The sequence below is a fragment of the Vulpes vulpes genome, chromosome 9 (genome assembly GCF_048418805.1).
Source record: "Vulpes vulpes isolate BD-2025 chromosome 9, VulVul3, whole genome shotgun sequence".
NCBI classification, from domain to species: Eukaryota; Metazoa; Chordata; class Mammalia; order Carnivora; family Canidae; genus Vulpes; species Vulpes vulpes.
The window spans coordinates 97,480,073-97,506,403 of record NC_132788.1 but is presented as its reverse complement, the minus strand read 5'-3'; the positions used below and the strand labels follow the sequence as shown (position 1 = coordinate 97,506,403).

The 26,331-nt window shown below is 55.3% G+C and overlaps 1 protein-coding gene across 9 annotated transcripts in view; it reads left to right on the top strand.

The window, feature by feature from the left end:
- CRTC1 (CREB regulated transcription coactivator 1) overlaps positions 1-25,922 on the top strand; it is a 78,186-nt gene extending 52,264 nt beyond the window's left edge. For 2 of the 9 annotated variants that reach the window (XM_072721168.1, XM_072721164.1), the window contains 9 exons: positions 3,146-3,186; positions 3,701-3,921; positions 9,238-9,371; positions 12,157-12,309; positions 12,418-12,468; positions 14,577-14,681; positions 17,727-17,813; positions 18,426-18,606; positions 20,314-25,922. In XM_072721168.1, coding sequence (XP_072577269.1) covers positions 3,146-3,186; positions 3,701-3,921; positions 9,238-9,371; positions 12,157-12,309; positions 12,418-12,468; positions 14,577-14,681; positions 17,727-17,813; positions 18,426-18,606; positions 20,314-20,525 — 1,185 coding nt within the window. In that variant the 3' untranslated portion in view covers positions 20,526-25,922. Of the gene's footprint in view, positions 1-3,145; positions 3,187-3,700; positions 3,922-9,237; positions 9,372-12,156; positions 12,469-14,576; positions 14,682-17,726; positions 17,814-18,425; positions 18,607-20,313 lie in introns of all 9 variants that reach the window. The other 7 variants (XM_025989596.2, XM_025989595.2, XM_072721165.1 and 4 more) reach the window with 6 other exon arrangements.
- Positions 25,923-26,331: the final 409 nt, after the last annotated feature.

Below are 26,331 nucleotides of genomic sequence, written 5' to 3'. Positions count from 1 at the left end.
CATAAGGAAATTATCCTCAGTCCCTCATATGGAAAGCTCCACATATGTGGAGTTGGGATATTTTTGTTTAAGATTTTATTTATTTATTTATTCATTAGAGACACACACAGAGAGAGAGAGAAAGAGAGAGAGAGAGAGAGGCAGAGAGGCAGAGACACAGGCAGAGGGAGAAGCAGGCTCCAATGCAAGGAGCCTGACATGGGACTCAGTCCTGGGACTCTAGGATCATGCCCTGGGCCAAAGGCAGGCGCCAAACCTCTGAGCCACCACATGGGACTCAATCCTGGGACTCCAGGATCATGCCCTGGGCCGAAGGCAGGCGCCAAACCTCTGAGCCACCCAGGGATCCCTTTTTTAAATATTTTTATTTATTTATTCATGAGAGACACACACACACAGAGAGAGAGAGAGAGAGAGGCAGAGACATAGGCAGAGGGAGAAGCAGGCTCCATGCAGACAGCCCAATGTGGGACTTGATCCCAGAACTCTGGGATCATGCCCTGAGCCGAAGGCAGATCCTCAACTGCTGAGCCACCCAGGCATCCCATGGAGTTGGGATTTTTTGTTTGTTTGTTTTAATGTAGGCCCCATGTCCCAATGCAGGGCTTGAACTCTTGACCCTGAGATCAAGACTTGAACTGAGATCAAGAGTCAGATGTTTAACTGACTGAGGCACCCAGGCACCCCTAGAGTTGGGATTTTTGAAGGAATTTTAAAGGCATAAGTGACACTCCTCCCATCCAAGCACTAACCAGGTCTGACCCTACTTAGCTTCTGAGATCAGATGAGATCGGGTGTGTTCAGGGTGGTATGGCTGTAGAGGTCATGAGTGACACTCCTGATAATATACTGTCTGGAAAGAACAGGATAAAGCTATTTAGAAAGGCATACAAAATTTAGAAATGGACATTTTATTGCACTTTTCTTTATTGTGCTATGGTTTTTACAAGTTGAAGGTTTGTGACAATCCTGTGTTGAGCATGAGTATCAGTGTGGTTTTTCCAACAGCAATTTTCTCACGTTGTGTCTCTGTCACATTCTGGTGATGCTCACAGTTGTTCACATTTTTTCATTATTATTATTTTTGTCTTGTGATGTTTGATCAGTGATTACAACTCACCAAAAGCTCAGATGATGATCAATATATTTAGCAATAAAGTAATTAAGGTACATAAGGGTTTTTTTTGTTGTTTTTTTGTTTTGTTTTGTTTTTTTTAGACATACTGCTCTTGTATACTTCAATTGAGGGATAGGGTAAACATAACTTTTATATGCACCAGGAAATCAAAAATTCATTTGACTTTACTGGTACATTTGCCTTATTGGGGTGGTCTGGAACTGAACCCACAGTATCTTCAAGGTATGCCTGTCTATACCCAGATGCCTAGGGAGACCTGCAAGGGGAGGGGGCGTGTCGTCTTGCGTGGCAGGTGTGGGTGCCACCAACAGCCCTTATCCCTGTCTGCATGTTCCAGTTTTGCACAGGGAATACGGATGATTTTCATATTCGGGGGAAAAACGCACTCAAAAAGAATTCTAACAACCCCAACAAAACTGAAAAGCAATTGAAATATGTAGTTGCAGAGGAATGGATAAGGACGGACATCAGGGTCCTTATGAGTAGCTGTATGTGCTGCTGAGCCATATAGTGAAGATGGTGAGTGTTGGTACAAACACACTTGACATCCTGGGAGTGAGAAAAAGTTGGCAGAACCCAGCATTGTGGCTCAACTTCTAACTAGTATGTGAAATGATGTGTCTGTAAGATGTCAGTAAAGGAATTCCATTGGATTTGTTGGGAGTGGGGTGAGGCTCGGGTTGGGGGGCAATGATGGGTGAATTTTTAATACTGTTTAGAAATCTACTGTTATCTCCATAATGTTCATGGAATGCTTTTGAAAAGATTCTTTAGAAAGCATTGTCATCATGCTTTGCAAAAATCCGGTAATGAAGTGAGTGTTTACTCACAGAATTAAGGAGTCCGTGGCCAAGTAGAAACCTGTTCCTCTGGCATTCTCTGCAGAGGCTTAACACTGCTGGTCACACACCACCCCTCAGCTTCCTCAGTCACTGCCAGCACACCGCCTTTCACCACCACGCGCACGCTAGGCATGCACAGAGAGGCCGCCAGCCCAGCCCTCTGCCGTGCATCCACCTTCTTATGTCTGGTAATCCCTAAAGAACACATCAGCCTGAGGGCCTGCGAGGCGAATAGGGAATTATGGAATGTGACACAGCTGGAGCCCTCCATCAGCACGTAGGCCCTGTCCAGTCATGTCTGCCACCATCTGAAGAGTACCCTCCTTTGTCCTTGAATGAGCATCTAGGGGGTCTACCTAGAGCCTGCAGTTCTCCGGTGGCATCATGGTCCCAGCTCAAGAGGAGGAAACGAGGGCCTTGCTGCCGGCAAGGTTTCCCTGGGACCCTTTCCATAGACCACAGGGCAGCCAGAGCCTTCACCCTCAGGTGGTGAGGGCATGGGAGCACATACAGCACCATGGGTCCCTGTGGGAGCCACAGCTGAGGGACCACTGGTAGGTGGATCAGCTAGGGGCATGGACAGCGCCCTCTGTATCTTCATGCTGCCCCGCATGAGGTACTTGTCTATTATACACAAATGGATGCTGAGCAGAGGCAGCTCTGTTCCCAGGAGCCCTACTGGCTCTGATCTGGAAATGGAATGGATTGGCCTCAGGGTGTCAGGGTTTCCAGTGGCCCCATTGCTGAGCTGGTGTCTAACAGCTGTGGCATGCCCCTAGGGTTTTCAGGTGTGAAGAGTGGACAAGCCATGTTCTTCCCAAATGCCTGCTCTGACAAGGGACTATGTCACCCCTCTGCTGTGTCCACCTTAGGGACAGGCAGAGCTAGGCTGGGATGTGCCTGTCTGCCTGCCACCAAGGTCAGAAGCTGGAGGTGGGAGCTGTAGAGGCTCCTTTTCATAGAAGACTTGGTTTTGCCCCTAGGCATGTCTGGGACAGGTCCCTTTGCCTTCAGGGCCACCTGGTTCTGGTTTGTGAGACATTCTGGGACCTGATAAACTCTCTTTTTGTTGAGCATCTTCAGCCCTTCTGGTAGAGTTAGCTGCGCCCTGAGGAGCTACAGTGCACCAAGAGGTCTGCTCAGCCTCTGCTGTCTTCTCTTTCAGACGGGGTCCAGGCCCAAGTCCTGTGAGGTCCCTGGGATCAAGTAAGTCTCAGCAGGGCCCACCCTGCATGCCCAGGGCTCTTGGGGCTGTTTAGATGACCCCAGGACTTCCCGTCCACTCAGGAGGCTGCAAGTCCTGAAAAGAGGGCTGCCCTACCGCTGGCAGCTATCCAACAAGCCTTGTCCGGGGCCGAGGGGTGTTGGGGGGTGCAGGGAAAAGGGGCCCACATACCCCTCCCTGCTTGCGGTAGCTGAGACACCCACACACATACATTCAGCCCCAGCTTGAGAGCTCATCAGATAGACCCTGTCCCCTGGGCAGCAGGAGGACCCTCACCCCAGCCCCCTATCCTGCATAGAGAGGTTGCTTCCTAATGTCCCCTTGGAGGTGCAGGTTGACAGTCATTTCTGATCATGGCAGCACCTAATCTCCGGGTACCATTTTGTGCCCCCTAGTGTTTTGGCACAGTCTCCCCCCACCCCCCGCCATAGTTTCTAGGGGAGAATGGGCCGGGGCGAGAGCTCACCTCCCCCCTCTGTCTGGCCTTCCCCCCAGCATCTTTCCATCCGCTGACCAGGAAAACACTACAGCCCTGATCCCCGCCACCCACAACACAGGGGGCTCCCTGCCTGACCTGACCAACATACACTTCCCCTCCCCCCTCCCGACCCCACTGGACCCTGAGGAGCCCACCTTCCCTGCGCTCAGCAGCTCCAGCAGCACCGGCAACCTTGCAGCCAACCTGACTCATCTGGGCATCGGCGGCGCCAGCCAGGGTAAGGCCAGGCCGGGCGGTGGGAGAACTTCCTTCCCTGGCAGAGCTCAACATCTAGTGAAGATGACAGATGGGTTTGAATGGTGATTTAGCAGAGTGACATCTAGAGTGCTGGGCATGGAATGGGAGGCAGAACCTACCACAGGGGCTTGGCATTTCAGGTAGAAGGCACAGCCTTGGCAAAGGCCTAGGGGGTGGGAAAACTCATGAGGTCCCCAGGGATCAGACAGTGGTTCTGAGGGTATATTGGGGGCTTCAGAGAGTCGGGGTGAGTCCAGAACATTCTAGGATGGGAGTCCCCAAGGGTTTGACCAGCATTCCCCCTGCCTCCCCTTGTCTTCAGCTCTTCCCAGAGGGACCGAACCAGTCCTGACCTGCTCCCTCCACACACCCTCCCATCCAGTGGTTAATGGTGTCCATCTGCTTGGGACACACCAGCCATGTCCATGGGAATATCCCACGGGCCCCTCACCATCCTAATGTCTCCCAGGATGTGCTGCCTGCCCACCCACATCTGTGTGAAGCAAAAAATTAGAAGGTTGGCTCTGGGGATGCCGGTGGGAGGGCCCCCTTGTGCTGCCCCAATCCTGCTCCCCTGGGGACGAGCAGTACTGTTTTCCAGTGGCTTGATTCCTGTGTTCTCTTGCCTGCCCTGACCTGTTGATGCATCCTGTCAGCCCCAGAATTAGGACCCGACCCAACTTGGACCCACTCCACTTTGCATGGCCTCCACCTGCCTGCCCCCTACCCGACCCTCCAACTCCCAGCCTTTTCTTACCTGGAATGGCTATCGCCTCATGTTGTCTGCTCGGGACCTTGCAGTGGTCCTCAGCTCCCTCCTGTTGAAAACCTGAGACCCCTGGGGCTTGGGAGGTCCACTTTATCCTCCAATTTGGTCTCCCGTCCCCACCCCTACCCCTGCCCCCCCCCCCATCTCCTCTGCAGCCAGTGAGCTCATCTTAGGGCCTTGGCACATGCTGCTCCTCTCTTACAGTCCTTCTATTCCTCCAGGTGGCTGCAGGACCCCCTGCCCACTCCATGCCCACTTATACCTCTTTTTCTCCATGAGCCGTCTTGGCTCCCTGCCTACACACCCTCACCCCCAGTCTCTCACCCTGCATTACTTTGCTGTATTCACTCTGCTGCTCTTGAGTCACTGCTTTGCTCTCATCTGTTCCCGGGTCAGGCCTACCTCTCCTGTGTCCCCACTATGACCCCTATGTACCCCCCGCCATGTTTCTTGCACCCATGTTGATGTAGAATGTGCGGATTTGCATCCAGGAAGGAGATAGGGCAGCCCCGACAGCCTTGTGGTGGGACAGGCAGGATGGGCTGTGGGGGGCTCCTCTGTGAGTCCACACATGTCAGGACTTGGCAGCCAGTGAGAGCACCACCTTGCTGTGCCCTCCATCCTGCCTGGGAGCCAATGCTCACTCTGTCCATCTGCCTGTCACACCTCTGCCCCAAGTTTGGTGGGCAGCACCATGCAGGATTTTCTGAGGGAGAATCACATACTCAGATTCCCATTGGCCACAGCCCATGCGGCTGCCTGAGGAGAATGGACCATCAGGAGGGGCAGCGGTGCCAGGGCAGGGCCCCATCGAATGCTCTAGAGAGACTTGCCAGTGAGGTTGGCTGGCCTGAGAGCTGGGTTAATGTGGGGAGCAGAGGAACTTGAGGAGCTTGGAGTCATTCCTGGCTTTGGTGCTGACAGGGCCAGAGGCAAGTGAGGGTTGTTGAGGATGGTGCAAGTGTTTCTCAGTTTCCAGACAAGGAAATGGAGGCCAGAACAGTGTGGAGAGGAGCAGGACCCTAGTCTAACAGCACCAAGGCTGTTTTTGCTTTTGCACTGCTGGCCCCAGGCCCACCCAGGCTCAGCCACCAGGCAGAGGGCGCCAGCCCCCACTGTGCCCCTGACCCAGGGAAGGCCTAAAAGACCAAACGAGCAGAGGCAGGGGAGCCTGAGACCCATGACCCCCTGAGATGTGGGTGGGCAGGCAGCACATCCACACAGGCCTGTGCAAAGCAAGAAATCAGAAGGTTGGCTCTGCGGATGCCGGTGGGAGGGCCCCCTTGTGCAGACACCACTGTTTCCTGGCCCCCCCATCTTTCTCCTCATGTCTCGCCGTGGCCTCCAGAGCACCACGCCCCCCTCCAGAGGGTCCTTGGCAGCCCCCCAGCGCCCACCCGGGAGCTATGCACCTCTGGCCCACGCCGAGTCTAAACAAGCACAGGAAAACACAACACATGTGAAAGCCATAGACGCAGGAGCAAGCGCAGACCCCGAGCGTGGGGCCCAGACCCTGGCCCGCCTGGCTGGGAGCGTCAGCCCCGTAATGTCTGACATGTGTTCAGTTGTTTGCGAACCTGCCGCTCTAGCAGCTCGCCTGGCAGGGGCTTTGCTTTCTGGGCACATTTTAAATCAAGCTGAGCCGCTGGCCCCTGGCACACGTGGTGATCGCCTCCCCGCCCCGCCCCCTGCCCCAGCCCACCCGCCAATCGAACGTGAGCCCCGAGAAGAATGGGAGGCTTCTGCCGCCAGGGAGACAGCGGCCCCTCTCGTCCTCTTAAACATTTGCTGAGGTCGTTTTCCTGGTTGTTGGCCAGAACCTGGAGGAGGGCAGGCCCAGGTCCTCCTGGCACAGCTCTGAGGCCTGCCGGCCCCGCACACAAGGCTTGCGTGCCTCAGGCTGGGCCCCTGCCACCTGGCCTGCCCTCCCCTGGCAGCTCTCCCTGCCCTCCCCAGACTTCCCTTCCAGCTGGCCTCACTCCTTTTCCCAAAGGTGATCCAGGTTGCCAAAAGGAATTCAACAGCAAGGCATCCGTCCACCCTCCTGGCCCAACTGGCCTCTCCTGGGGTGGTGGCCGCCCAGTGTGAGACCAGGAGCTCACTCTGCAGCCCAGCAGAGGATTAAAAACTCCCTTGTATTCTGGATAGACAGAGGCTGGCAGCCCAAGTGCCAGATCCAGCCTACCGGTGTATTTTGTCTGACCCACAGTTGGGTGCGTGATGTTTGAATCAACATTTAAAAATCAGGAGAGTGCATTTAAAACTCTGGATTCCTGGCTTCTCTTGAAGAATCAGAAGGCCCAGCAGTGGTGGGTTGAGGTCCTGTGCCTTCACATGGTCCAGTTTGCCACAGGCCCCTATTGCCCCACTGACCCTCTCCTGACATTTGCCTCTGCTGCTTATTACCAAGCCCTGACATCTGCTCCCTGGATGTGGGTGTTTTCAGCCTGAAGGACATAGGAGGCAGTGGACACTTGGAGAAGGAGAGGGAGCAGCCCTGACTGACCTGCCCCTTGCCCCAGCCCACCCGCCAGTCGAACGTGGTCCTGACTCTTCTCTGACCAGGCATCTCCTGGGCTCTTTCTGCTCAGGGTTCTTGTCAAGGCTCCTCCTTGATGTTGCTGTGTCTGCAGCAGCCTGATTCTGGTCCCCAAGGTCTGTGCATAACCTAGAATCTGGGGCTGTGCCTTGGGAGCACTCAGTGGTGCCAGACCCTCCTGAAGTGCCTGGCTAAGTGGAGCTGCCAGGGCGCCCGAGGGGAAGTGCAGGCGTGACCAGGCTTGCCGCACACAGATGACACAGCCCCAGTGAGCAGCTGCCCTGGGTGGAGAGAAGGCTGCCTGTCATCTCCCCTCGGTGTGTGCTGGGTGCCTTCCCACTGGCCTGTGAACCTGCTGTCTCACCCGCTGGAACAAGGTTGATCTGATGCCCTCAGCAGAATGGGCCCAGCTACCCTGGGTGAGTCAGGCTCCTGCATCTGCCTTGACTGCAGGCCAGACTGTCTTCAGAGCCTGCTCCCAGTCTCATTACAGCCCTTGCAGTGAACTCTTGAGGGTGGCTGTTATCATTTCCATCTCAAGGATAAGGAAACCAAGTCTGGGAGATCAGGCCAAGCCCCCAGGGCTCTCCCAAGCATCAGGAGGCCTGTTGCCTCTCTGGCACAGTGCCCCAGGATAACCCAGCAGGTTCCAACTGCTGCCATACTGAACTTGACCTCACTCAGCTCCTTCACAACAGACACATCTAGGGATAGGATTGCTGAGGGCAGGGGCCGAGGTGAGGAAAGGAGCAACATGGAGCCCTCCTGGCAGGGGCTCAGTCAGGAACAGGGGTATTGGAAGAAGGTAAAGAGTAACTGAGTTTCTAGCAGGGCTGATGGTCTAGCATGGAAAGCACATGAGGTGGAGGGGTGAAGGGTGGGGGAGGGCTGCCAGATACACAGGTCTGGAGGTGGAAGATCAAGCTGAAGGAGCAGTTACAGGACAGGAAAGTACAACTTTGTTGAAGGACGATAAGGAGAGCATGAGGCTCTATAGAAACTACAGTGTCTGGACAGGACCAGCTTTTTTTTTTTTTTTTTTTAAGATTTATTTGAGAGAGCATGCACGAGTCGGGGGAGGGGCAGAGGGAGAACTTGACTTCCCACTGAGCAGGAAGCCTGATGTGGGGCTCCATCCCAGGACCCCGAGATCATGACCTGAGCCAAAGGCAGACACTTAACTGAGCCACCCAGGTGCCCCCAGGACCAGCTTTCTTGAAGCTAACCAAACCCTAAGCTAGTTTAGGTATAAGAAAAGGGAGGGGGGCGGCATTGTTTTTTTTTGTTTTGTTTTGTTTTGTTTTGTTTTGTTTTGTTTTTTAAGATTTTATCTACTTACTCATGAGAGAGACAGAGAAAGAGATAGGCAGAGACAGAAGCAGGCTCCATGCAGGGAGCCCAAAGCAGGACTCGATCCTGGACCCGGGGGAATCCTGCCGTGAACCAAAGGCAGACACTGAGCCACTCAGGCATCCTGAAAAGGCATTGATTATCTTGCAAAACCAGGAAGCACCAGTATGGCTGGATCAGGGGCTCAGGTGCTGCTTTTATCCCTCAGCCCCTGATTCTCCAGCTGGCTCTTCTGCTTGCAGCCACCCTCTACACAGTTCCAGACCTCCCCCCTTGAGTTCCATCCAGAGTCCCAGGGCAGGCTCTCATTGGGCCAGTCTGGTCACCTGTCTATCTGGGAGCCAATCATGTGGTGGTCCAGAGACAGGGAAGTGCTGATTGGCAGGGCCTGTGGGAGACACCCCTCTTGGAGAGATGGCAGGATCAGTGGGAGAGTGTTGGGCAGCTTGGGGATGGGTCAGGAAGGAGAGCAGAGCCCACATAGGTATTGAGGCCTTGGAGGGGGCACCATGGCTTTGGTGATCAGGACACAATGGATTCTGTCTGATGGATTGGGCTGTTCTCAGCAGTTATGATGTGTGAGCAGCCCTCTGGAGGCTAGCGTCATGCCCACCCTTCTCTCCTGTCCTCCCTTTCAGGGATGAGCACACCAGGCTCCTCACCACAGCATCGCCCAGCTGGTGTCAGCCCATTGTCCCTGAGCACGGAGGCGAGGAGGCAGCAGGCCCAGCAGGTGTCACCCACCCTCTCCCAGCTGTCACCCATCACTCAGGTGTGAGGGCGTGGTGGGGTGGGGGAGGTGTGGCTGGTTCTGCCCCTTTGAGAGACCTCCCTCTACTTCCTGGGGGCCATAGAAGCCTGAAGACAAAGGTTCCCAACACTTTTGGCTTTTGTCAAATTTCAAACATGGAGAGCATGACTTACTGGCCTGGAGTTTCCTGTATCTGTTGTGGGCAGATTGTGTGGATGTTTTTTGTTGTGTTACTTTCCCTCGAGGATCTAGTTGAAATTCTCCAAAATAAAATGTTTAGAGAGGTGGATTTTTTTTCCTTTTTCAGTTTACCATAATTTTGTTTCATATGCTTTTTTGGTATCTCATGTGTGTCTAGGTATTGGTCTCTTTCATCTACGTTATCCAGTGTGTTGGCATACGACTGTTCATAACACAATCCTTTTTATTTCTCTGACGTCGATAATAACATTCCCACTTTCATTTTTGATTTCAGTAATTTGATTCTTTTTTACTTAGTTTAGAATCATAAAACAGGTTAGGAAGTGTTCCTTCCTGTTTTTTTGGAAGCGTTTGAGAAGCACGAGTGTAAATTCTTTAAATATTTCGTAAAATTCACCAGCAAAGCCACTGGTCTGAGGTAATTTTCACTGAGAGGTTTTCACTTCCACACAACACCCAGTGCTCATCACAAGTGTGTCTCTTAATCCCCATCACCTATGTCACCCATCACCCCACCCACCTCCCCTCTAGTAACCAGCAGTGTATTCTTTATAGTCAAGAGTCTGTTTCTTGGTTTCTCTCTCTCTCTCTCTTTCTCTTTTTCTCCCTTTGCTCATTTGTTCTGTTTCTTAAATTCCACATATAATTGAGATCAAATGGTCTTTGTCTTTCTCTGATTGACTTATTTCACTTAGCATTATACTCTCTAGGTCCTTCCATGTTGCTGCAAATGGCAAGATTTCAATTTTAATGGCTGAATAATATTCTATTTTATATATATCACATCTTTATCCATTCATCAGTCAATGGATACTTGAGGGGCTTCTATAATTTGACTATCGTAGCTAATGCTGCTATAAACATCAGAGTGTTTGTATCCCCTTGAAATAGTATTTTTGTATTCTTTGGGTAAATACCTAGTAGTGTGATTGCTGGATTGTAGGGTAGTTCTGGTGTTAACTTTTTTTTTTTTTTTTTTTTTTTTTTTGAGACAGAGAGAGAGGAGAGAGAGCAAGAGAGCATAAGCAGCAGGAGCAGCTGAGGGAGAGGGAGAAGCAGGTTCCCCGCTCAACAGGGAGCCCAACACGGGGCTTAATCCCAGGACCCTGGGATCATGACCTGAGCTGAAGGCAGACGCTTAACAGACTGAGCCACCTGAGCGCCCCTAGTTTTAACTTTTTTGAGAAACCTCCATACTGTTTTCCATGGTGGCTACATCAGTTTGAATTCCCACCAACGGTCCAGGAGTGTTCCCCTTTCTCAGTGTCCTCACCAGCACCTATTATTTGTGTTTTTGATTTTAGCCATTCTCACAGGTGTGAGGTGAGGTCTCATTGTGATACTGATTTTCATTACCCTGACAATGGGTGATGGTTGAGCATCTTTCCATCTTTGTTGTCTACCTGTATATCTTCTTTGGAAAAAAGCCTGTTCATGTCTTCTGCCCATTTTTAATTAGATTATTTTGATTTTTGGGTTTTGGGTTTTGTATGTTCTTTGTATATTTTGGATACTAGCCCTTTATCAGCTGTGTCACTTGCAAATATCTTCCATTGGGAGGTTTTTGATTCAATCTCCTTTCTTGGTATAGATCTATTCAGAATTTCTATTTTGGGGGGTGTCAGTTTGGTAGTTTGTGTGTCTCTAGGAATTTGCCCATCTCATCTTACTTTTTTTTTTTATTCATCTTACTTTTTAAAGATCCCTAATGTATAACATTTTTGTTGTTTTTTTGTTTCTTTTTTTTTTTTTTTTAAACATAACCTCACTGGCATTATCCACCTCCAACAAAACTGACAGGCATTGCTTCATATCTTCTGATAGACCTAGGCCCAGTTCCCTTCTACTTGTTAATACCAGGATCTAAATCTGGGCACTATGTCCTCAGTCTCTCCATCTGTGACCCCTGTTCCTTTGCTCTTCTCCCTTAGACCTGCTTTCCTTTGCTAGAGACTCCTTTTTTGTTCATGAAGTAACCATCGCTTCTTAGAGGCTGGGCGTTCTGCTAAGAGTTAGATCCTATAGCTCCTGGTCACATGCAGTCTCCTGTGGAGGCTTCCCTCTAATCAGGGAAAACTTTTCCTCTGTCCAACTCCAAGAAGACTTGAGCTGGTCATTACCAAGTGGCCACACCAGCACATGTATCATCCATACCATCTCTAACTCCTCCCTGCCCAGAGTGGGCTAGGCACAGGCTGCTTGCTGGGTTGCTGGGAATGTGGCACCCTGGGCTTGCCTGCAGTGAGCAAACTCTGGGTCAGTGAGGCCAGGGACCTCCTGAGCCTGAGGGGGTACAAAAGGTGGGGCCTACCTCTTGGTGTGTGGCAAAGACAAAGGAAAACTTTGTTGGGTGCAGAGCACTTTCAACTGGATTAGAAGTCCAGGCCCTGTCCACCCACAGGCAAACCTGTTACTCTGGCCCTGGACAAGGCCTGCCCTCTCTAGGCTTGTGCTTCCCCTATCTGGGGTCTGGATGTCCCTTTGTTTATCTGTGACGTCTTTGCTGAGCATGTTAGTCCATAGAGCATCCCTAGGGACCAGGTATTTCACAGTCTGGCCCCTACTGCCTAGTAGCCTCCCACCTGACACCCTCCTCTTCCCCCAGGCTGTGGCCATGGATGCCCTGTCTCTGGAGCAGCAGCTGCCCTACGCCTTCTTCACCCAGGCAGGCTCCCAGCAGCCACCGCCGCCGCAGCCCCAGCCCCCTCCACCGCCACCGCCCGCATCCCAGCAGCAGCCGCCCCCGCCACCCCCGCAGGTGCCCGTCGGCCTCCCCCCAGGTGGCCCCCTGATGCCAAGTGCCAGCTTGACGCGGGGCCCCCAGCTGCCCCCACTCGCGGTCACGGTACCGTCCTCTCTCCCCCAGTCCCCCCCAGAGAACCCGGGCCAGCCGCCAATGGGGATCGACATTACCTCGGTAAGCCTAGGATGGGGTTTTGTGGGGCCTGGCTGGGGGGCTCATGCAGGAGGATCCAGGGAACTATGGGAGACCCCCATTGGGCTCCCAAGACCCAAAGACACTCAGGCATCTGACTGAAGCCTCCTCGAGACTCCACTTGAAGGCCAGGGTGGCCAGGGGTCAGAGCTGAGGCAAACACTGCTGGGCTGAGGTCATCCCATGTATAGATGAGGAAGTGGAGACTCCAAGCATAGATCCTTTGCCCCAAACTTCACCCAAGACGGGCCACCCTGTATCTGGCTGCCAAGGTTCCCCCATGGCCCCTGCTGTCCAGTACTTCAGCGCTTGCTACTTGCAATGGCTCCCCTGGAGGCAGGGAGGACACAGAGCTCTCAGGGCCTGGAGAACAGATTCTGGGAGCCAGAGATGGAGGGGAACGTGGAGGGGGAGAAGGTATAAAGCCCCCACTGTGGTTCATGCAGTGCACAGTGCCCTGGGCCAAGAGGGACATTCAACCCATGGGACCCCTTTCCTGGGCTCAGGTTAATGGGTGCTTGGTTTGACTTCTATACCCCAAGCCTTCTTGATTAGACTTTTGCCCTGGTGGGAAGGGGGTGATCACAGCTACCTTGGGCCTTATCCAAGGTACGGGGACTATGTTTGGGGTACAGCAAGTCCTCTCCATTCAGCCATTGGCTGCCAACCCCAAAATAAACGTCATCAGAATATCATGTGCTCTGCAAAGACGAGGTCCCCCTGAGCTGGGCAGGTGGGTGAATGGAGACCTGTTTCCAAACTTCTCTGACTCCTCATAGGGCAGACCCCAGGGGTACCCCAGACAGGAAAGTGTGCAAGTTTTTTCTTTGTCAGAAACACAGCTGGTGTGGAGGCAGCTCTGGTGGTGGAGCCTGCCAGGCTACCTCATTCCCTGACACCCTCCAACAGTGGTGCCTCACTTTTGAGCTGGGCAGACAATGGAGGCACGGGTGTCCGGGCCAGGTGCACAGACATTACCTCCCCAGGCTCTCAGGCCAGTGAGTGTGCTGCCCGGCACCCCCACCAGGGACATCTGGCTCCCTTGGGATTGTAGCCTCTTCTTGAGTATCTGCTAGTGCAGGCAGGCAAGAATATCCCTCTGGACATTTTCCTCTTTTCAACTCTGAGAAGCCCCCAGTCAGTCATTGCCAAGTGACTGTGCTGGTACCTCCAAACACTGATACCTTGCTCATTGAGCTCCCATCCCCACCCCCCACCGCCACCCCTCCGGGATAGGCTCAGTCCCTATCCCAGACTACTCAGAACAGACCACTGAGGAAATGGGGGTGATCAAGCATTTATGGGGCCCTGGGCTAGGCATCCAGACCTCAGTAAACAACAGACCCAGAGAAGTCAGACAGTTTGTCCAGAGGCACACAGTAGGTCCTGACTCAGCCCATCTTGCCCCTGGTGAGAAGCTAAGGCCCTCTGTCCTTCAGTTGAGGTTGCTGCCCCTTGGAGGTCTCTGGATAGTGTACCAGTCAGTTTTGTCCCAAGTGATGCCAATGATAGTGATTGCCCAGGACTGGTTATTCTGGGGCGTGCCCCATATGGCCTTTGCTGTTGGTCCCAGCACCCCCTGTGGTGGACAGGATGTGCTAGAGCACAGAGATGGAGCTCAGAGAGCCGAGGGAGCTGCCCAGAGTCGGCAGCAGAAGGCAGCACCTCCCTGCCCCAGCCTTCCATGCCCGCCTGTGTGTGGGTGTGTTTGTTGTATGTACACACATGTGGCTGTGTGCGCATGTATGTGGGTGTGGGTGTGAGTGTGCATTCATGGGGGTTTTCTGAAGCCTGCTGAGTCAAGGTGGACCCCGCCGTCCCCCTCCCACAGCCCTCTGTGTGATTCCGTGAAGCTGAGTTCTCCGACCAATCCCCCCAGCCCTCTGGGTGCTGGGTTTGGAGGCAGGCACCCAAAAGACCCCAGGCTCAGACAGGGCTCAGGGGTCCACACCTCTTGCAGATACTCCTGACACTCTGTTCACCTGATGGGTGGTGGGAGGTGTCTTGGGGGGATGCCCAGTGGGGAATGGCCAGTCCCAGGATGCCAGGCCTGGGGCCCCTCGCGCGTCCTGACCTGTCTGTTGTCACAGGCGCCGGCTCTGCAGCAGTACCGTGCTAGTGCCGGCTCCCCGGCTAACCAGTCTCCCACCTCACCTGTCTCCAATCAAGGCTTCTCCCCTGGGAGCTCCCCACAAGTAAGGGACGCCGCCTCCCCTCTCCCAGCACCCTGCACTCCAGCCTTGCTTTGCATCCCCCATGTATCTGTCCCCCATCACCTGTGCCTCATGCCTCATTGCATCCCATCTTGTCCACTCCAACAGGGCAGGGAGAAGGAGGCACTGCCCGCCAGGCCCAGCCCAGGAGCTGCCATGTCCCCACTGTGTCTTTGGGGCCTTTGCAGAGCCCTGTCTGGAGGTGGTGGGCCCCTCACTCGCATTAGTCACCTTAGTTTTGGCCACACCCTGGCTTCTTGCCCAGCAGCTGGGGACACCTCAGCATGGGGCTCAGAGCATGTGTCAAACAGCCCGTGCACACAGCCCCCCTGCACCTGCCCATACGAGACTTCCAGAAGTTGGAGGGGTTCTCCTCCTGCTTTGGGACACAGCTGAGGTGATGGCTGGCCTGTGGTTGGGACCCTGACTCCTCAGATTCTTCTCCCCTCTGCCTCAGGACAGGAAGGCATGTCCTGAAAGGAAGCTCCTCTGAGTGGCACCACAGCTTCTCAGGGGTCTATGTCCCCATCTCAACAGATGAGGAGACTGAGGCTTGCCTCACGCTACAGGCAGGGCTTGACCACATCCATCAGACTTGGGTGTTCCCCCAACACAATTGGACTCCAGTCCCTGGCACACATACATGCATACCTACCCACATCCAGGTACCTCAGAATTCCCCTTAGCACCACTCACCTGGTGGCTGAATCCTGACTGGAGTATTCCACCAGAGGAGAGGAGGTGCCCACAAAGCTGACATCTGGGCTCGAAATTTCCATACTGCAGAGCCTCCTCAGGACCTTGCCTCTCTGTCCCCAAAATGTCACCAAGCTGAGAGACTCCCAGGAGCTGCTGCGAAAGAGCAGTGCCCCAGGCCCTGAAGCCTCCTTCTTGGCCCCAGGGACAATAGGATTTTCCTTCCCTGCTAAGGAGGGGAGAGAAGCTATTCCACCAGACAGGACCATGCAAGAACAATGTTGGGCTCCCTTGTCCCAGGGGATGTGCCCTGCTGTCCTTACTTCCCCAGTTCTCAGAGGTGCACCCAAATTGGGCCCTGTGTTTTGAGATGGTGGGTATCATGTTCAAGAAGGCTGCCCTCATGGTTCCACCTGCTATATAGGAGGGGCTCTCCTAGGACTCCTCTGCAGTGGCCTGGGGTCCTGCTGGGACCATCAGTGTGTAGCTTCCTGCTCCATAGGCAGGTGGGGAGGCATCAGTGAGCTCAGGGCAGGCCAGAGGTCAGCCTGGAGTCTGCAAGCTCTCGATACATCCATGCTAGCTCCCAGCTCTTGTGACTCCCAAAAAATGGCTAGTCTGGTCATGGAGTGTCATGGGATGCTGAGAGATGGGAGAAGGGGTCCAGGCAGGGGAAATGGCAAGTGGGGCCTGTCTCTGGGGCTGGTCCTTGAGTAATGTGCCTTTTTACACAGGCAGCAGGACAGAGATTCAAGGGTGGAGCAGTTGTCCCAGGAGAGATTTGCCAAGACCAAAGGGGGTTCATCCATCCTAGACAAAAAGTGTGTTGCTGTCTCGTCAAGCCCATGTCTGTGTGTTGGTCTGTCCATCCAGTCACTGGGTGCTGCAAAGGAGGCTGGCAGCTCAAGCAGCCATGAGGTCAGGGCTGTCAGGTTGTCTGTACTCAACCAGACATGGGCTTAAGATGACCGAGAGACTCGCTTGGGGGGCAGACCGTGCCGGGTGGAGGCCGGGTGGCTTCGCACTGCAGCTGCGTCCCCAGGTTGCATTCAGTGGTCCTGTGGGCCTGGGCCTCCCCTCCTCTCCCCAGCCTACCCAGCCTCAAGTGGACGTTGTTATCTGGTCTGTACCGTGGGCCTTAAGCAGCTGGCCTTCGGTACTATGTGCTGTGTTCCTCCCTTCCATTTTGAGCGGACCTTTCTTCAAACTCATGGCAGCCTCACAAAAGAAGTCTTAGCCTAGGTCCCCTGTTTGTGACAGGCCTCTTTGATGCCAAGGCCATGGGGATGGAAACATATCCCAGAACAGACCTGCTTCCTCCTTTGTGGGGAAACCTAGCCACAACCTTGCAGCCCCATTTTCCAAAACTGAAGCTAACTATATTGAGGGCAAAGGTGACATTTTTGCCAAATTGGCTGTTTTTCTGCTCTCAGCCTACTCACCAAGGAGGAAACAGACTTGGGTCTGGGCTGTGGTTGTGTTTCCTGAGGCCTGGTGCCTCATGTGAGCTCTGGCCACACACTGGCTGCCCCTCCTCCCTCCCACATCCCACCAGGCTCCATTCTGCCATTTCTCTCTGGCAGGGGCTCCAAGCTCCTTTTCTTGGCATCTCTACTGCCTGTGAGGGTCCCTAGTCCCCTGCTCTTCTCCCAGGAGCAGACCTGGCCCCCAGCTGGCCTTAGAGGAGCAGGAGATTGGGCTCCCTGCCCACCCATGGGCCCTGGGGTCCCCCAGGCAGGCAGCCATGGGCAGGTAGCTTTCTGTGTGCCTGTCCTGTGCTTGCTCAGCTGGCATCTGGCTCTGTGCACCCATCCTGTCCACGTGTATATGGACTGCCACCATGTCCCGTGTCTCGCTGGGGGCCTTACAAGGGTCATCAAGTGCACTTCCCATGCTGAAATTCAGAGCACCCCACACACACACCTTGGCCCCAGTCAATGCTTTCCTCTGGAACCTGTCAGGGGGGTTTCTTGATCCCTGTGGCCCCCTTGTCTTCTATCTGATGGAGACATGATTCACTCATACCTGAGCTCAAGTAGAGGAGATGGTAGAAGGTGCTTTGGGGGATATTGGGGTACAGAGGCCCCCCAGGAGCAGGTAGTGAAAAGAAACATCCTGGGATTGGGGGGGGCACTCCTCCATCCTGGAAGGTGTGGACTGTCCCAGGAGGCCTGAGATAGATGCTCAACCTACTTTATCCTGAGCATCTTCCCCGGGGGGTTTCAGGGCCTCCCTATGGGTACAACCAGCCTGTGGGAGATACCGTGCCCCAGCAGTCCCTGACCTGGTCTTGGGGACCGTGATGACAGCAGGCCTCTTTTCTGTCTGCAGCACTCCTCCACCTTGGGCAGCGTGTTTGGGGACTCGTACTATGAGCAGCAGATGGCGGCCAGGCAGGCCAATGCTCTGTCCCACCAGGTGAGCGGGTGCCCGGGTCACAGCGCCCACAGCAGACGCTTACCCGGACCCCGCCCGCCCCTCGGGCGTGAGCTTCGCTCCTAAGGCTCCCTCCTGTCCCAGGCCTTGGATAGGGGTGGCTTCGCTTTATCTCCTCAGGCACCTGTGCCTGGCCCACAGAATAAGGCCAACGGCAGAGGGGTAGGGAGGGTGGGCAGTGAACACTGACAGGGACAGGCAGTGGCTATAGCATTGGCACCTCAGCGTGGGCTGTGCATGTGGGTTTGCTGGGAGGTGGAGCTGGCTTTGTGTAGAGGTCAGGGTCAAGGGCATGTGGGCATGAGTAGGGTTGGCTTCTTCCTGGAGCAGGTCACTCACCCATCCATCCTTCCATCAATCCATCCATCCAGCAAAGCCCTGAAGGGGCCGTGTGTGGACACGCCTGGGCAGGTTCAGAGAGGGAGGAGGGGGAGACCTTAGGGTAAGAGTCTCATATTCAACAGCGCCCTCAGTATCTGAGTACAGGCGCTGGGCTTGTTGCAGAGGAGTTGGTCCCAGTTGCTGCAGGACAAGCCAGCCAGCAATAGCCAGGGGCTCAGCAGGGCCAGCCTCATGCTGTGTGCTTCCCCCCAGCTGGAGCAGTTCAACATGATGGAGAATGCCATCAGCTCCAGCAGCCTGTACAGCCCGGGCTCGACACTCAACTACTCACAGGCGGCCATGATGGGCCTCACAGGCAGCCATGGGAGCCTGCCAGACACGCAGCAGCTTGGCTACCCCAGCCATAGCAGCATCCCCAACATCATCCTCACAGGTGAGGCCACCTGGCCGTGGCATCCTGGATGGGCTTCTTGGGCAGAGTGCCTCCATGGGGCCTGGCAGCTTCAAGAGGCCTTGTTCTCAGGGGAGATGGTGCTCCTGCCCTGCAGGATGAGTCGTATTAAGACTGGTTCAAAGAAGGCCAGACCCCACCAACTCTGACTTGTTGCTGGGCTCTGGAATAGGCCCCGGGGGACACACTGGACCCTGGACCAGGCTTCTTGTGCCCCATGGTCAGAGCAAGAAGAGGACAGAGCCAGTCACTCACCCCGCCCTGCTTCTGCTACCCAGGTCCCTGAACCCCATTAGCTGAGTATAATGGTGACTAGGGGGTGAGCCCTGCTTGCTAGGGCTTGTCACATGCAGCCAGCATACATGCAACCACTCACACACACTGCAGTGAGAATCCCCAGACAGCCTAAGCACAGCACCCAGACGTCTAGGGACATGCATAGCACATATGTAAGTCCCTGCTCCATGTAGCATGGAACCCAGACCCTTTGCTGCCTCTGCCCCATCCTGTAGATTCTGAGTTTTATTGAAAGAAAGCGATTTCCTTACAAGCCAGGACTGTCTCAGGATTAAGATTGACACCCCCTCGTGGTCCCACTAACATCTCCAGGATGGAGAAGACGCCTGTGCCCAGAAGCGCCCCCCGACCACGACATGTAGTGCTTCCTCCCTACCTGAGGGGTGTGAGCATCAGTCTGCAATAGATGCTTTGGGGGCAGTAGCTTCAAATGCACAAGAAAACTTAGGCCCCTCTGCCCCCCCAAAGCCTAGAAAGCCCAGGGCTTTTTTTTTTTTTTTTTTTTAAGATTTTTATTTATTGGAGATCCCTGGGTGGCTCAGCAGTTTAGTGCCACCTGCCTTCAGCCCAGGGTGTGATCCTGAGGACCCAAGATTGAGTCCCACATCGGGCTCCCTGCATGGAGCCTGCTTCTCCCTCTGCCTGTGTCTCTGTCTCTCTCACTCTGTGTGTCTCTCATAAATAAATAAATAAAATCTTTAAAAATTCATGAGAGACACAGGCAGAGGGAGAAGCAGGCTCCATGCGGGAAGCCCAATATGGGACTCGATCCCTGGGACTCCAGGATCACGCCCTGAGCTGAAGGCAGATACCCAACCGCTGAGCCACTCAGGAGTCCCAAGACCAGGACTTTTATGCCCTTGTCTCATATTGAGAGACTAAGGCCTAAGGTCTCACTGCAAGTGGAAGAAAGAGTCCAGGTTTGAACCTGGGTCTCGCAGGGCGGCGGTGGGGGGGAATCACACCCCAGCTTGCTTCTCAGTGATGCACATAGAGGAAATATCCTGGTAGAGCAGGAGAGGCCCTTGCCCCTTCCCGCTCACACTGAATGTTTGTGACATAGGTGTTAGCCCAGGGCTTCCCAGCCTTGGACTGCTAATACATGGAGCTGGACCTTTCCCTGGGTTGGTGGGACAATCCTGTGCATTCTGAGGTGCTGAGCAGCCTCCCTGGTCTCCACCCACCCGATGCTAGCAGCATTCCCTCTTCAGTCAGGACAACTAAACATGTCCCTAGACATTTGCCAGTTCCTGGCAAACCCCCAGGTCAGCACCCCTGGTGTGGCCCAAGCCCCTCTTCCCTGAGCATTTTAAGGGGGGCTTGGAGGCACAGGACCTGAGAACAGGGAGCCAGGGCCACACTGAGACTTTTGTCCTGTGCCCTCCCCTCCAGTGACGGGAGAGTCCCCTCCCAGCCTCTCTAAAGAACTGACCAGCACACTGGCCGGAGTCGGTGACGTCAGCTTCGACTCCGACAACCAGTTCCCCCTGGATGAACTCAAGATTGACCCCCTGACCCTGGACGGACTGCACATGCTCAACGACCCTGACATGGTCCTGGCCGACCCGGCCACAGAGGACACCTTCCGGATGGACCGTCTGTGAGCTGCACATCTGGCACATCGCCGCCCAGCCCCCGGCTCCATCACCCCGCCGGTCAGTGGTCCCGACGGCGTCTCCCTGAGCCCAGGGACGGCCGCGCTCCGTCCTTCGCAAACGGCCGAGCTTGTGATTCTGAGCTTGCAATGCCGCCAAGCGCCCCCTGCCCACCCGCCCGCCCTCAGCTGTCCACCTCCCTCGGGAGGCCGCGTGTCACCCCCGCGGATCCTCCCTGCGCGTGCTCTCTCGCCCCCCACCCTGGGCCATGAGCCGTCCCCCTGTAAAATGCGGAAAGCATGTTGGGCAGGGCCGCCGGCCTGGAGGGGGCGCTGTGGTCCATGGCGGCGGTGGGCTGAGGTGCATTTTCCGACTGTTGTCCAGCTCTCACTGCCTTCCTTCGTTCCTGGCCCCCCCTACCCGCCCGCCACCCCCAGCCCAAGGTTAGGTAGCGAGCCAGCCCCACCCTGCCAAAGGGAGAAGGTGCCAGAGAGGGGCAGACACAAAGTGAAATAAACACTATTTTGACTGCTGTCTTTTATATTTCTGAGCACATTCAGAGAATGCTAGAATCCGTCCCATGGAGGTAGACTACAAGGTGTGAACAGAGCATGCAAAGCAGCTAAATCTTCCCGGGACCCATGCTCCCGCTTTGCCCACCCCCAGCCAGATCCCTCTATGGCCACCTTTGCCCTGAAAGTGAAGCCCCCTGGCCAGGATGAAGGGGCCTGCCAGGGCTTGCATGTGGAGGCAAGGATTATTTCTGGGGGTTGTTTTCATCTCTCAACTTGTTTTCATCTTTTCTTCTCTGTACCGTGGTCACTGTTACTGTTATTTAAAGAATGGGGTGGGGAGGGGGTGGCCAGGGTATTTTTGTTGTGTTTTTGTTTATTTGTTTCTTTTGGTTTGTATTTACACTTTTGTTGTAGATGAGTAGCTGACTCCTTCAATCCAATACTTGCCTGAGAGCATGTTTTTATTCCAGAAATCCCATGTTACATATTTTTTAAGCTAACTGGAAGCGATCTGCTGCCTGCCGGGTCTGAGCTGTGTCTCTGGCCGTTTTAGCTAAGGCGCACGTTATCTCTAAATGGAAGGGCTGAGTGAGGGCGGGTTGGGCCTGCTAGGGTCTCTGGCAGAAGCTCCAAGTGGCCGGAGGTGCCTCCACTCCAGCCATGTGGCAGACTCCCAGGAAGGAGCCACGGCTTTTATTAAGGGTCTCTCGAAGATCCACCTCTGCCTGGCCACCCTCAAGGTGCCTGCCGGTCCTCAGGGAGGACTAGTCCCAGACCCCAAGGCTGGCAGCAGCTGCAGCCCCTCTGCCCTAACACCCCCACCCCACCCCGTGATGAGGCTGCCCTCTCCCCCAACCCCACCCCCGAGAACCGGCTGACATTTGTCCTCTCCAGCCACCCCTTTCATGGCTCCTCCTGGCAGGGCTGGATTTGGAGGCAAAGAGCAGTGTGTGTTGTAGTGGCAGCTTTCCGAGTGCTTTTTGAAGTGGCTCTGGAGGCTGAGGTGACCATCTGGGCTTGGCCGCCATGCTGGGGGCTGTCCATGTGCCCCCCAGGGCCTGGGGGTAAAGTGGCAGGGGTGTCTTTGTTTTCTGTCTGCTGCTCTGAGGTGGAAACTTCTGTCTCATCCCTTCAAAGCTGGATCTCGAGCTCTCGCTGGCTCGTTGGCCTGCAGGCTGGGCTGGCACCTTCTGCTCGGTGCATAATTTATCTGTGGTGTTGCAGCCACTGCCTCTAGGTCTTGAGAGCCCTTGGCTCCGTCCTTGTGGGAGCCAGAATTGATCCCAGCGACATCCCTCCCTCTCGTTCCCGGGCCAGGCTGTTAGCACATGGCCAAGCGTCTGGGCGGCCACAGGTGCAAGAAGGCTCCTTCCTCAGTCATTTGGCCCCTGCTGCCCTCATGTGGGCTTGGGGACATGGGGTCAGTCCGTCCCAGTCGAGGGCCCAGCCTCTTATTGAGGCAGGGGCTGGGAGCAAAGAGAATTTTTTTTTTTAAAAGAAAAACTACATGTACATAGAAGAGTTTGATTATCATTAGACTTGTGTGTAGAACTTTTTAAAAAAATGGCCTTAATAAAATTACAAGCAACCTTCCTGGATGCAATTTTCAAACAAGGCATCGGGGACCCTGTGAAGGAGCCTCGTCAGCCCATCCTTCCTTCCTGTCTGCTTGGCGCCCAGTCCTCAGTGCAGATGGGCAGGAGAGGGAGGGCCTCCACCCCCTGCGGCCTATGTCCCACATCCCTTGGGCCAGGGGCACAGGTGACATTGTATTTACATGGCCACTTTGGCCCATGACGGGCATAGGTGCAGTTTGCCTAGGGAGGGGGTCCCAGCCAGGAGCCAGTGGCCAGATGTCCCTGTGTCCCCAAAGGGTTCACACTCCTGCCTGGGCCTGGTCAGGCCTCCTGAGGTCTGCAACGGGGGATTGTGCTTATTTCTTAAATATTGCTTCTCTACTAAATATTCTTGAATTGCCAAGATTTCCTGAAACAGGACAGCCTAAGGGAACCAGCCCTTTGTGATGTGAAAATACTGTGATTTTAGGTGAGCTGCGCCATGAGGGGTGGGCCGGGGCCCCTGAATATTGTATATAGACCCGCCGCCTGTGTGCTCGCTTGCTCACTCGCTCGTTCGGGACAGGCCTGGAATGCTCAGCCCACGTGAAGTCAGAGGCCAAGCCAGTCTGTCCCCCCGCCACTGCCCCCCAGTGCTCCCAATCTCAGTCTTCTTAGCTGTGTGAACTTCTGCCCCGGGAACAAGCAAGTATGTTCCCGCCTGCCTCAGTTTACCCTCTGTTCCCCAGCCCCCAAGACAGTTTATTACCCCCAGGGACACTTGTGGCCCAAAGTAGAGCCTGGGATCAGCCCCTCACTGTGTTCTCCAGAGAAGAGGGCTTATGCCCCTGTCCCCTCAACACGTACCCATCAAAGTCACCCTCCACAGTGTCCAGGGCTGATGTGGGGGAGGAGAAGGGGTCTTGTCAGACTTGTGTTCCCTGTCACAGGTACCCATGCCAACCTCCATCCCCACTGAGTCCTTCCAGGGGGAAGGTAGGCAGCGCTCTTCAGGGCGTCCTGCAGCGGCCTCCCTGTTCTCACATACCCTGCTTCCTCCCGGCACTCTACTGGGCAGGAAGGGCTGGGGGTGGCCTGCCCTTTGGGGCAAGGGGTTCTGAACACGCAGTGGAAAGCTCAGGAGGCAGATTGACCTTTCAGCAAACGTTAGAGGCCCACAGCTAACGGCATCCAAAAACTGTTTGCGCTCCCCTGTGGGGGCCAAGCCAGAGCAAAATTACGGTGGGTCCCGTCTGCCCAGCCATTGTGGTCCATAGGACTCCCTGGGAACAGCCAGGCCTAAGGGAAGGACAGCCGTGTGTGTTTGTGGCCCTTGCCACAGCAGCACCTCCAAATAGACCTCCCTGCTGGCTTCTGAGCCACCCGCCTGCCCCAGGGGTATGCATTAAGGGCAGGGGTCCTGCCTTTGCAGCTGCGTTCTGATCTTGTCTATTTCTGGGGTTTGGAGGTTGGGAAGAAGGGTTCTGACTGTGTGTGGCCTGATTTCTTTGGGTGGCTGCGCTCCCTGGAGGCTGCCTAGCCAGGTGGGCCCTGTTGTGAGGCCCATGTGTCATAGTGGAGCAGGCAAGGCTGGATGTCAGACACCATGAGACCCCCACACGGAGGGTGAGAAGGCTCTATGTCCATTCCTATGTCTAGGGGTGGGTGTACGGTTTGCAGGTTGTATGCCAGGTGCTAGCTGCAGCCTGGTCAGGCAGGATGGGAGCAGGTGCAGGTCTGTGGGGGAGCTGGGCGGGGCTCAGGCAGCAGGGGCTGCCTTCCCCCACATCCGGCATCCTGGACCTGATAAGCCCCTATGAGGGGCTGTCCTTCGAGAGGCCCTCAGGGGAGCTGAGCCCCCCTCCCCAGACCTCCACATCTCAGCCAACCCTGAGCTGGTTCAAATATCCTTCCAAACTCCCACCCCCAACTGGATTCTGGGTTTTCTGCATTCCCAAAGAAGCATCCCCACTCCTGGGTACAGGCTGGGTGTGGTAAGGCCTGGTAGTATTAGGGGGCCCTCATCCCCTACCCTGGTCCTGACAAAGCAGCAGCAGCAGCACCCATCACCCTCCCTGGGTTCTCATAGAACCGTGGTTAAGAGGCCACAGTATTTACAGTGTGGGGGTAGGGTGTGGGGGCTGCAAGGTCGAGGGTACCCAGTGCCCCTGGACTTGTCCTGTCACTGCTTGTGGGTGCTCCAAGTAAGGGAGCTGTGGCCACCTGAGCCCTTCCCACTTGGCTTGCAGAGCTCCAGGGGTGTGGGGAATGCATGTTTCCCCCACTGCTGGAGGCCTGCCTAGGTATGGGGGCATCCGGATTTGTCGCTGCTCCTTTCTCCTTGGAACCTGGGCCCCCACCTCCTGGGAGTCTCACGGTGTGTGACTGGGGGTTCCTGGAACATTCCCCCATCAGGCCCTGCCCAGCCTGCACTGTCTCAGTCCATGGTTTCTCTTGGCCTTTGGCCTCCAGGGTTCCTGGTTGGGTGGGGTTCAGGCACCTCTATAACCCTCCGTGTGCCACAGGGAACTGGCCACAGACATGTTCTCTCCAAAGTGGCCACTCCCCAGGAGGGAGGTGAGGTGACCTGCCCCCACCCAGGCCTGGGCGCTAGGGTACCTCAGAGGTATGGGGGGGTGGCAACTGGAAAAAGATCCTTGTGACCCGGGCCTCAGTTTCCCTCCTGTCACTGGCTCAGACCCATGGGTCTTGAGCCCTTAAGCTTCCCTGGCAGGGTCAGGAGTAAGGGCTGAATGTCAGAGTGATGCTGGCTCCAGACAGTTCCCTCTGCCTTCTGTCCTCTTGGCCAGCCCTCAGTACCCTGTCCCAAGATGCCAGGGACACTTGGTACATCCCGGGAGTGGTGTTATCCCCATCTCGCAGGTTTCTGGAGTTTGGGGGCAGTTGATGCCCAACCCATCCAGCCCATCACTTCTGACCTCTTGCCCACTTGGGATAGGTGGACACAGCCGTGGCCTTTGCCACCAGGCCCTGAGAAGGGGGGCTTTGGCAGCCAAGGTCCACTGACCCCGCTGTGCCCCGCCATAGAAAACTGCCCCCCTGGGCGGCACCACTGATATATGCAAACCTGCTGGTCCGAGCCCTGCTCCGCCTGTGTTCCTCTGTCCCCAGGCTGGCTCTGCCCCCCTCCCCAGCATGTACACTCTGCTGTGGATGTCCCGTGGGCCGTGGGTTGGGTGCCCATGGCGGGTGGGGGCGGGCGGCTCAGGGCGCACTCGGCCGGCCCCTGCCCATCCTCTCTGGCGTGGACGCTTTTGTCTTTGTACCTTTGCATCCTTTGTAATGAAACATAATAAAAATCCAATGTTTTCGTCTCTGCCTCCTCCCCTTTTTTCCTGCGCCTCCCCCCACACTGGGGATGAAACATGGACCTAGTAAGGTATACCTGGTGGGAGCCACACATAGGTGCCACACACACACACACACACACACACGAATATGGGCACACTGGCATGAGCCCTTCACCCCCACCCCTGGCCAGCTAGTTGGGCCTGTCTGGAAGGGGAAGGACCCACCCCCTCCAGGATCCTGGGGCAGGCACTCAGTGGTGGGGATCCAGGCCTAAGACCTCACGTAGATAGGGTGCAGCAGCAGGCCTAAGGCCTCCCATATCGGGGTTGGACACTCCTAGTCAGGCTGCTGGGCCCTAGCCAGTCAGGAGGGGTGTCAGCAGCAAGCTGAGTTTGGGGTCCCTGCTCAGCCCTCCCTCAGAGGCCCCACCCC